This window comes from Oncorhynchus kisutch, unplaced genomic scaffold, assembly GCF_002021735.2.
Source record: "Oncorhynchus kisutch isolate 150728-3 unplaced genomic scaffold, Okis_V2 Okis02a-Okis13b_hom, whole genome shotgun sequence".
Taxonomy (NCBI): domain Eukaryota; kingdom Metazoa; phylum Chordata; class Actinopteri; order Salmoniformes; family Salmonidae; genus Oncorhynchus; species Oncorhynchus kisutch.
Window position 1 is genome coordinate 4,297,964 of NW_022261979.1, and position 12,774 is coordinate 4,310,737.

At 46.0% G+C, this 12,774-nt stretch overlaps 1 protein-coding gene across 1 annotated transcript in view; it reads left to right on the top strand.

Annotated features, from left to right (window-relative positions):
- Window positions 1-12,774, top strand: part of osbpl3b (oxysterol binding protein-like 3b) — a 126,272-nt gene that overhangs the window by 96,099 nt on the left and 17,399 nt on the right. The window contains exons 14-19 of the mRNA XM_031811935.1: window positions 256-346; window positions 542-666; window positions 1,719-1,838; window positions 5,375-5,512; window positions 5,633-5,696; window positions 10,054-10,132. Coding sequence (XP_031667795.1) covers window positions 256-346; window positions 542-666; window positions 1,719-1,838; window positions 5,375-5,512; window positions 5,633-5,696; window positions 10,054-10,132 — 617 coding nt within the window. The remainder of the gene's footprint in view (window positions 1-255; window positions 347-541; window positions 667-1,718; window positions 1,839-5,374; window positions 5,513-5,632; window positions 5,697-10,053; window positions 10,133-12,774) is intronic.

Genomic DNA, 12,774 nt, shown 5'->3' on the forward strand with positions numbered 1-12,774 from the left:
ACATTAGTCAGTGTCTTCTCTGGGACCGACCGTCTGCCTCCCCCTCCGTTCTCAAACCCACTGACTGCATCCCAAATGGCCTCCTATTCCCTATTTAGGGCACCATTTAGGATGTTCCCATATGTTGTGACAGGATGTTGAAAGGGACCTGACAGCTTCCTGTTTCCTGGTTCTTGCATCTCTCAGGTGGGAGCTGTAAAAAAAAGTTATATTTGACCACTAATGATAATCTGGGATTTATTCTTTATCCTGCAGGCCTCTGATGATGACTCATACATCAGTGACAACGTCAGCGACAACATCTCCATGGACAACTTCAGCAACGAGACGGAGAGACCTAACTCGGGTAAGGGGACACTTTACCATGTGTGTTTCAAGTGGCGCCCTATTCCCAGTATAATGCACTCCTGTTGACCGGGGCTCATAGCTCTGTTCAACACTAGTACAATAGGGTGCAATTTGGGACTTGTTTTCCTGGTTACGTATTGACATACAGTAGTTATGACCACTAATATCCTGAACATAACCCTCCACCCTCCAGGCTGTGAAGAGAACGGGGCCCTTCTGAGAAGACGCAGGTCGTGCCTCCCGTCGGCCAGCCCTAACACCAGTAACATCAGTCTGTGGAACATCCTTAAGAACAACATAGGGAAAGACCTCTCCAAGGTGTCCATGGACTTATAGCTTTATTTCTGTCTCCTGTGTTGGTTTATTTCTCTCTACTGTGTTGGTTTATTTCTGTCTCCTGTGTTGGTTTATTTCTGTCTCCTGTGTTTGTTTATTTCTGTCAACTGTGTTGGTTTATTTCTCTCTACTGTGTTGGTTTATTTCTCTCTACTGTGTTGGTTTATTTCTGTCTACTGTGTTGGTTTATTTCTGTCTCCTATGTTGGTTTATTTCTCTCTACTGTGTTGGTTTATTTCTGTCTCCTGTGTTGGTTTATTTCTCTCTACTGTGTTGGTTTATTTCTCTCTACTGTGTTGGTTTATCTCTCTCTACTGTGTTGGTTTATTTCTCTCTACTGTGTTGGTTTATTTCTCTCTACCGTGTTGGTTTATTTCTGTCTAGTGTGTTGGTTTATTTCTCTCTACCGTGTTGGTGTGTTGTTGTGTTTGTGGTTTGTCTCTGCCGTGTTGGTGTGTTGTTGTGTTTGTGGTTTGTCTCTGCCGTGTTGGTGTGTTGTTGTGTTTGTGGTTTGTCTCTGCTGTGTTGGTGTGTTGTTGTGTTTGTGATTGGTCTCTGCTGTGTTGGTGTGTTGTTGTGTTTGTGATTGGTCTCTGCCGTGTTGGTGTGTTGTTGTGTTTGTGATTGGTCTCTGCCGTGTTGGTGTGTTGTTGTGTTTGTGATTGGTCTCTGCCGTGTTGGTGTGTTGTTGTGTTTGTGATTGGTCTCTGCTGTGTTGGTGTGTTGTTGTGTTTGTGGTTTGTCTCTACCGTGTTGGTGTGTTGTTGTGTTTGTGATTGGTCTCTGCCGTGTTGGTGTTTTGTTGTGTTTGTGAGTTTGTGATTGGTCTCTGCCGTGTTGGTGTGTTGTTGTGTTTGTGATTGGTCTCTGCCTACGTAGAGCTCTAAACATTACTAAATGTCTTATTATTTTACTTACATTATTCTATTTGGTTTACGTGACATTATTACATCATTACTACATTTGTTTTCTTATGAAGGTGACCGAATCTAGCTTTGTGATTGCTGTGTAAATGTGTTCTTCTGATTATTCAGGTGGCTATGCCTGTTCAGCTGAACGAGCCCCTCAACACCCTGCAGAGACTGTGTGAGGAGCTGGAGTACAGCGAGCTGCTGGACAGAGCTGCTAACACACAGGACCCCTTTGAACGCATGGTGAGAGGACACACACACACACACACACATACACACACACACACACACACATACACACACACACACACACACATACACACACACACACACACACACAGGACCCCTTTGAACGCATGGTGAGAGGACACACACACACACACACACACATACACACACACACACACACACACACATACACACACACACACACACATACACACACACACACACACATACACATACACATAGACACACACACACACACACTGGACTCCTTTGAGGGTATGGAGAGAGAATATGCTCTAAATACACACACACACACACACATACACACACACACACACAGGACCCCTTTGAACGCATGGTGAGAGGACACACACACACACACACACACATACACACACACACACACACATACACACACACACACACACACACACATACACATACACATACACATACACACACACACACACACACACACACACACACACACACACACACACACACACACACACACACACACACACACACACACACACACACTGGACTCCTTTGAGGGTATGGAGAGAGAATATGCTCTAAATACACACACACATAGTACCACTTTCACAATGCACACATACACACACCGAACAGATTCACACATCTGAGCACACAAGACCCCTTCTGCACAAATGGTGAATAATACACACTCTTCACGGTAGTGCTGTAATGTCCTATTGACATTTGAGGAGAAATTACATTTCATTCCCACTGGCTAGATCCTGATTGGACACTTCGGCTGTAGCCAGTAGTGTGCCTTGGCTCGCTCCGTTTTAAATTACTTGGTACAAATGATCTGTTTGGTGTTCTGCTTTTGTGCATATAATTGTTTATCAGCAATTGTATATGACTACTAAATGGATTGAGGATTAAGATCAGCACTTCTCTGATTTGATGGCGCTTTATATTCACTGACCAGTTTTTCTAAAGCGAGAGACATTTGATGAAAGCCTTTGAAGACATGGGACCTCACTGCGGTAATAAATCTGTGTGGAATATATTTCCTGCAGACAGTTTGTTCCATTTGAAATGATGAATGTGTGTTACCGGCTGCAGTAGCTTAGTGTGGAGGACTAGAACTAGACCCACAGCTTCCAGACTCCCCAACCAATAGAAGTTGAGTGGAGTTTGTCAGTTTGTCAGAGAGGTGGGCGTCATAGCGATGATACATGAGGTGAACTAGAGAAAAGGGCAGAGGTGTCAGTAAATACAGGCTGCGTTCCAAATGGCTCCCTATACCCATTAAGGCTCTGGTCAAAAGTAGTGCACTTGGGAATAGGGTGCTATTTGGGATGCAACCTGTATTTATTGACACCTCAGCCCTTTTCTCTAGTTCACCTCATGGATCATCGCTATGATTGTGTGTTCTCTTCCTCCTCTCACTGCATTATCAGCAGGCAGAGCCAAACATCAATCAACGGCTAGGCATTAGTTACAGACAGAGGTACAGTAATGCTACATCAATCAATAGCTAGGCATTAGTTACAGACAGAGGTACAGTAATGCTACATCAATCAATAGCTAAGCATTAGTTACAGACAGAGGTACAGTAATGCTACATCAATCAACAGCTAGGCATTAGTTACAGACAGAGGTACAGTAATGCTACATCAATCAATAGCTAGGCATTAGTTACAGACAGAGGTACAGTAATGCTACATTAATCAATAACTAACCATTAGTTACAGACAGAGGTACAGTAATGCTACATTAATCAATAGCTAAGCATTAGTTACAGACAGAGGTACAGTACTTGTGTTAGTTTAATTACAACCTGCTCCCAAACCCAGTCCTCCTTGGCACCCCCTGTGTGCACATTTAGTTTTTCCCCCAGGCACTACACAGCGGATTCAAACAACCAACTCATCATCAAGCTTTGATAATTTGAATCAGCTCTATAGTGCAAGGGTCATGACTAAATGTACGCTTCTTGGTGTCCCCAGGACTTAGTTTGGGAAACACTGATTTAACACAACTGACGCAATTACGCATGGTTTTAGTTCTCGGGTTTCTGAGATTACCACAGGTGTAAAGGACTGTATCATCAGCATACATGCGGGTGTCCACTCCCTTTCACATAGAAGAAAGGTTGTTGATGTAGAGGCTGAAAGGCTGAAAACCTGGGAATTTTGCAACTATAATCTGTGTTAAAGAGGAGAGGTAGCAGGCAGCTGAAGACAGCTCTAATCTGTGTTGAAAATAAACAGTAGTAGGCAGATGAAGACAGCTGTAATCTGTGTTGAAGAGGAGAGGCAGCTGAAGACAGCTCTAATCTGTGTTGAAGAGGAGAGGAAGCTGAAGACAGCTCTAATCTGTGTTGAAGAGGAGAGGAAGCTGAAGACAGCTCTAATCTGTGTTGAAGAGGAGAGGCAGCAGGCAGGTGAAGACAGCTGTAGTCTGCATTGAAGAGGACAGGCAGCAGGCAGCTGAAGACATCTGTCCCATCAGGGTCTTTGTGGAGTGGAGGAGATGGTGATTATGATGATGGTGATGATGAGTGCTTTTTCCCCTGGCCCAGTGTGGCCTATCAGAGGGGACATCCAGATCCAGACAGCATCCACTCAGCCAGCCAGCCATTCTGGCTTCCTCTCAAATGACACCCTATTCCCTATGGGCCCTGATTAAAAGTAGTGCACTAAATAGAGTTCCATTTGGACACAACCCCATTCAGTTTCACATTACTGAGGTCATCAGGCCCATTCTACTCAAATGGAGAGGAAATTTTTAATAAATTTATTTATTTAACTAGAAAAGTCAGTTAAGAACAAATTCTCATTTACAATGACCAAACCCTAACCCGGACGACACTGGGCCAATTGTGCGCCGCCCTATGGGACTCCCAATCACGGCCAGTTGTGATACAGCCTGGAATTGAACCAGGGTCTGTAGTGACACCACTAGCACTGAGATGCTACGCCACTCAGGAGCCCAATTATATCTTTATCTGTGGGAAATCAAATGGGAATTTCACCAGCAATGATCAGATGTTAGAATGAAGGGTTATTGAATGGTCCATTGGACACAAACTCACTACAAACAGTTCTCCTGCGGACCCCCAGGGGTAATTATGGTGGGACAACTTCTTATCTCATAGAGATGTACAAGAGGGCTCATCTCCGGCTCGGGTCATCTTTGGAGAATGGAGATAGCACAGACAGCGCCATTAAGGGCTGAAACAGCCTTTGGGCCAAGTCCTCTATCCAACTCTATGGTTCCACTTTGCACTTTCTGTCGTCCATAAAAACTGTCATGATGTCATTCTTGGGTTGATCTGTGTTTTGACTCACTAACTACTGTCCGTGTCTGTCTGTCTGTCTGTCTGTCTGTCTGTCTGTCTGTCTGTCTGTCTGTCTGTCTGTCTGTCTGTCTGTCTGTCTGTCTGTCTGTCTGTCTGTCTGTCTGTCTGTGGTTATCCTGCTCAAGTGTTACTGATGATGGCCATTAGAATGTGCTGATGACTGATACTTGAACAGAGGAGTAATGAACTGACCGGTGCTGTTAACTGTCTGTAGGTGTACATAGCCACGTTTGCAGTGTCGGGGTACGCGTCCAGCTACCACCGAGCGGGAGGGAAGCCCTTCAACCCGGTCCTGGGGGAGACCTATGAGTGTGACCGCCCCGACAAGGGCCTCCGATTTGTAGCAGAACAGGTACTGTACACAGACCCACATGTCCTAAATATGACCTGGAAGTATTTGTCCCACATCTGAAGAATTCATAGGGTTTGATCCATCCAGTACAAGCCTGCAAATCTTTATCTCTGTTCTCAGGTCAGCCATCACCCACCTATATCAGCATGCCACGCTGACTCTAAAAACTACATATTCTGGCAAGGTAAGTCAACACCATGGTCCTCTACAAACTATTACCCTTTCACCTGATATTCACCCTTTCACCTGATACTCACCCTTTCACCTGATACACACCCTTTCACCTGATACACACCCTTTCACCTGATACTCACCTTTTCACCTGATATTCACCCTATCACCTGATACTCACCATTTCACCTGATACTCACCCTTTCACCTGATATTCACCCTTTCACCTGATACTCACCCTTTCACTGATACTCACCCTTTCACCTGATATTCACCCTTTCACCTGATACTCACCCTTTCACCTGATATTCACCCTTTCACCTGATACTCACCCTTTTACCTGATACTCACCCTTTCACCTGATATTCACCTTTTCACCTGATATTCACATTCTCACTTGATACTCACCCTTTCACCGGATACACACCCTTTCACCTGATACTCACCCTTTCACCTGATACTCACCCTTTCACCTGATACTCACCCTTTCACCTGATACTCACCCTTTCACCTGATACTCACCCTTTCACCTGATACACATCCTTTCACCTAATACTCACCCTTTCACCTGATACTCACCCTTTCACCTGATACTCACCCATTCACCTGATACTCACGCTTTCACCTGATATTCACCCTTTCACCTGATACTCACCCTTTCACCTGATACTCACCCTTTCATCTGATACTCACCCTTTCACCTGATATTCACCTTTTCACCTGACACACACCCTTTCATCTGTCTCACACCATTTCACCTGATACACACCTTTTCACCTAATACTCACCCTTTCACCTGATACTCACCCTTTCGCCTGATACTCACCGTTCACATAATACTCACCCTATCACCTGATACTCACCCTTTCACCTGATATTCACCCTTTCACCTGATACTCACCATTTCACCTGATACTCACCCTTTCACCTGATACCCACCCTTTCACCTGATATTCACCCTTTCACCTGATACTCACCCTTTCACCTGATATTCACCATTTCACCTGATACTCACCCTTTCACCTGATACTCACCCTTTCACCTGATACTCACCCATTCACCTGATACTCACGCTTTCGCCTGATATTCACCCTTTCACCTGATACTCACCCTTTCACCTGATACTCACCCTTTCATCTGATACTCACCCTTTCACCTGATATTCACCTTTTCACCTGACACACACCCTTTCATCTGTCTCACACCATTTCACCTGATACACACCTTTTCACCTAATACTCACCCTTTCACCTGATACTCACCCTTTCGCCTGATACTCACCGTTCACATAATACTCACCATTTCACCTGATACACACCCTTTCACCTAACACTCACCCTTTCACCTGAAACACACCCTTTCATTTGTCTCACACTGTTTCACCTGATATTCACCCTTTCACCTGATACACACCCGTTCACCTGATTCTCACCCTTTCACCTGAAATTCATCCTTTCACCTGATACACACCCTTTCACCTGATACACACCCTTTCACCTGATACATACCCTTTCACCTAATATTTACCCTTTCACCTAATACTCACCCTTTCACCTGATACTCACCCTTTCACCTGATACTCACCCTTTCACCTGATACACACCCTTTCACCTGATACACACCCTTTCACCTGATACACACCCTTTCACCTAATACTCACCCTTTCACCTAATACTCACCCTTTCACCTAATACTCACCCTTTCACCTGATACACACCCTTTCACCTGATACACACCCTTTCACCTAATTCTCACCCTTTCACCTGATACACACCCTTTCACCTGATACACACCCTTTCACCTGATACTCACCTTTTCACCTGATATTCACCCTATCACCTGATACTCACCATTTCACCTGATACTCACCCTTTCACCTGATATTCACCCTTTCACCTGATACTCACCCTTTCACTGATACTCACCCTTTCACCTGATATTCACCCTTTCACCTGATACTCACCCTTTCACCTGATATTCACCCTTTCACCTGATACTCACCCTTTTACCTGATACTCACCCTTTCACCTGATATTCACCTTTTCACCTGATATTCACATTCTCACTTGATACTCACCCTTTCACCGGATACACACCCTTTCACCTGATACTCACCCTTTCACCTGATACTCACCCTTTCACCTGATACTCACCCTTTCACCTGATACTCACCCTTTCACCTGATACACACCCTTTCACCTGATACACATCCTTTCACCTAATACTCACCCTTTCACCTGATACTCACCCTTTCACCTGATACTCACCCATTCACCTGATACTCACGCTTTCACCTGATATTCACCCTTTCACCTGATACGCACCCTTTCACCTGATACTCACCCTTTCATCTGATACTCACCCTTTCACCTGATATTCACCTTTTCACCTGACACACACCCTTTCATCTGTCTCACACCATTTCACCTGATACACACCTTTTCACCTAATACTCACCCTTTCACCTGATACTCACCCTTTCGCCTGATACTCACCGTTCACATAATACTCACCCTATCACCTGATACTCACCCTTTCACCTGATATTCACCCTTTCACCTGATACTCACCATTTCACCTGATACTCACCCTTTCACCTGATACCCACCCTTTCACCTGATATTCACCCTTTCACCTGATACTCACCCTTTCACCTGATATTCACCATTTCACCTGATACTCACCCTTTCACCTGATACTCACCCTTTCACCTGATACTCACCCATTCACCTGATACTCACGCTTTCGCCTGATATTCACCCTTTCACCTGATACTCACCCTTTCACCTGATACTCACCCTTTCATCTGATACTCACCCTTTCACCTGATATTCACCTTTTCACCTGACACACACCCTTTCATCTGTCTCACACCATTTCACCTGATACACACCTTTTCACCTAATACTCACCCTTTCACCTGATACTCACCCTTTCGCCTGATACTCACCGTTCACATAATACTCACCCTTTCACCTGATACACACCCTTTCACCTAACACTCACCCTTTCACCTGAAACACACCCTTTCATTTGTCTCACACTGTTTCACCTGATATTCACCCTTTCACCTGATACACACCCGTTCACCTGATTCTCACCCTTTCACCTGAAATTCATCCTTTCACCTGATACACACCCTTTCACCTGATACACACCCTTTCACCTGATACATACCCTTTCACCTAATATTTACCCTTTCACCTAATACTCACCCTTTCACCTGATACTCACCCTTTCACCTGATACTCACCCTTTCACCTGATACACACCCTTTCACCTGATACACACCCTTTCACCTGATACACACCCTTTCACCTAATACTCACCCTTTCACCTAATACTCACCCTTTCACCTAATACTCACCCTTTCACCTGATACACACCCTTTCACCTGATACACACCCTTTCACCTAATTCTCACCCTTTCACCTGATACACACCCTTTCACCTGATACGCACCCTTTCACCTGACACAGACACTGGGTCATAATAACTAGGGGCAAGAGATTTTCCTGACCACGCGGATCACTGGTCTATTAGCTTAAGCTGGAGTCCCTAACCAACCATACCAGCTATTAGTCTAAAGCTGGAGTCCCTAACCAACCATACCAGCTATTAGTCTAAAGCTGGAGTCCCTAACCAACCATACCAGCTATTAGTCTAAAGCTGGAGTCCCTAACCAACCATACCAGCTATTAGTCTAAAGCTGGAGGCTCTAACCAACCATACCAGCTATTAGTCTAAAGCTGGAGGCCCTAACCAACCATACCAGCTATTAGTCTAAAGCTGGAGTCCATAACCAACCATACCAGCTATTAGTCTAAAGCTGGAGTCCCTAACCAACCATACCAGCTATTAGTCTAAAGCTGGAGTCCATAACCAACCATACCAGCTATTAGTCTAAAGCTTTAGGCCCTAACCAACCATACCAGCTATTAGTCTAAAGCTGGAGGCCCTAACCAACCATACCAGCTATTAGTCTAAAGCTGGAGTCCCTAACCAACCATACCAGCTATTAGTCTAAAGCTGGAGTCCCTAACCAACCATACCAGCTATTAGTCTAAAGCTGGAGTCCCTAACCAACCATACCAGCTATTAGTCTAAAGCTGGAGGCTCTAACCAACCATACCAGCTATTAGTCTAAAGCTGGAGGCCCTAACCAACCATACCAGCTATTAGTCTAAAGCTGGAGGCCCTAACCAACCATGCCAGCTATTAGTCTAAAGCTGGAGGCCCTAACCAACCATACCAGCTATTAGTCTAAAGCTGGAGGCCCTAACCAACCATACCAGCTATTAGTCTAAAGCTGGAGGTCATTCCTCTTGGATGCATTAACCCTGCTGTTGTCTTTCCTGTGATGTCTTTAGACATGAGGTGGAAAAACAAGTTCTGGGGGAAGTCTATGGAAATAGTTCCTGTGGGCACCACCCATGTGATGCTGCCAGGGTGAGTCCTTTACTGTCCCTCTCAATCTCACTCTACCTGACCACCCTTACTGACCAACTAGCCACTGTCTCCATGGTCCAACCAGGCCCCCCTTACTGACCAACTAGCCACTACATCCATGGTCCAACCAGACCCCCCTTACTGACCAACTAGTCACTACATCCATGGTCCAACCAGACGCCCCTTACTGACCAACTAGCCACTACATCCATGGTTCAACCAGACCCCCTTACTGACCAACTAGTCACTACATCCATGGTCCAACCAGACCCCCCTTACTGACCAACTAGCCACTACATCCATGGTCCAACCAGACCCCCCTTACTGACCAACTAGCCACTACATCCATGGTCCAACCAGGCCCCCCTTACTGACCAACTAGCCACTACATCCATGGTCCAACCAGACCCCCCTTACTGACCAACTAGCCACTACATCCATGGTCCAACCAGACCCCCCTTACTGACCAACTAGTCACTACATTCATGGTCCAACCAGACGCCCCTTACTGACCAACTAGCCACTACATCCATGGTCCAACCAGACCCCCTTACTGACCAACTAGTCACTACATCCATGGTCCAACCAGACCCCCCTTACTGACCAACTAGCCACTACATCCATGGTCCAACCAGACCCCCCTTACTGACCAACTAGCCACTACATCCATGGTCCAACCAGGCCCCCCTTACTGACCAACTAGCCACTACATCCATGGTCCAACCAGACCCCCCTTACTGACCAACTAGCCACTACATCCATGGTCCAACCAGACCCCCCTTACTGACCAACTAGTCACTACATCCATGGTCCAACCAGACCCCCCTTACTGACCAACTCGTCACTACATCCATGGTCCAACCAGACGCCCCTTACTGACCAACTAGCCACTACATCCATGGTCCAACCAGACCCCCCTTACTGACCAACTAGTCACTACATCCATGGTCCAACCAGACCCCCCTTACTGACCAACTAGCCACTACATCCATGGTCCAACCAGACCCCCCTTACTGACCAACTAGTCACTAGATCTATGGTCCAACCAGACCCCCAGACCCCCCTTACTGACCAAATAGCCACTACATCCATGGTCCAACCAGACCACCTTTACTGACCAACTATCCACTATATCCATGGTCCAACCAGACCCCCCTTACTGACCAACTAGCCACTACATCCATGGTCTAACCAGACCCCCCTTACTGACCAACTAGCCACTACATCCATGGTCCAACCAGACCCCCCTTACTGACCAAATAGCCACTACATCCATGGTCCAACCAGGCCCCCCTTACTGACCAACTAGCCACTACATCCATGGTCCAACCAGACCCCCCTTACTGACCAACCAGCCACTACATCCATGGTCCAACCAGACCCCCCTTACTGACCAACTAGTCACTACATCCATGGTCCAACCAGACCCCCCTTACTGACCAACTAGCCACTACATCCATGGTCCAACCAGACCCCCCTTACTGACCAACTAGCCACTACATCCATGGTCCAACCAGACCCCCCTTACTGACCAACTAGTCACTACATCCATGGTCCAACCAGACCCCCCTTACTGACCAACTAGCCACTACATCCATGGTCCAACCAGACCCCCCTTACTGACCAACTAGTCACTACATCCATGGTCCAACCAGACCCCCAGACCCCCCTTACTGACCAACTAGCCACTACATCCATGGTCCAACCAGACCCCCCTTACTGACCAACTAGCCACTACATCCATGGTCCAACCAGACCCCCCTTACTGACCAACTAGTCACTACATCTATGGTCCAACCAGACCCCCCTTACTGACCAACTAGCCACTACATCCATGGTTCAACCAGACCACCTTTACTGACCAACTATCCACTATATCCATGGTCCAACCAGACCCCCCTTACTGACCAACTAGTCACTACATCCATGGTCCAACCAGACCCCCCTTACTGACCAACTAGCCACTACATCCATGGTCCAACCAGACCCCCCTTACTGACCAACTAGCCACTACATCCATGGTCCAACCAGACCCCCCTTACTGACCAACTAGCCACTACATCCATGGTCTAACCAGACCCCCCTTACTGACCAACTAGCCACTACATCCATGGTCCAACCAGACCCCCCTTACTGACCAACTAGTCACTACATCTATGGTCCAACCAGACCCCCCTTTACTGACCAACTATCCACTATATCCATGGTCCAACCAGACCCCCCTTACTGACCAACTAGTCACTACATCTATGGTCCAACCAGACCCCCCTTTACTGACCAACTATCCACTATATCCATGGTCCAACCAGACCCCCCTTTACTGACCAACTATCCAACTAACTATAATAGACTGATAGTAGACTGATAGTAGACTGATAGTAGACTGATAACAAACTGATAACAGACTGATAATAGACGGATTACAGACTGATAATAGACTGATAGTAGACTGATAGTAGACTGATAACAAACTGATAACAGACTGATAATAGACTGATATACTGATAATAGACTGATAGTAGACTGATAGTAGACTGATAACAAACTGATAACAAACTGATAACAGACTGATAATATAGTGATACGACTGATAACAGACGGATAACAGACGGATAACAGACTGATAATAGACTGATAGTAGA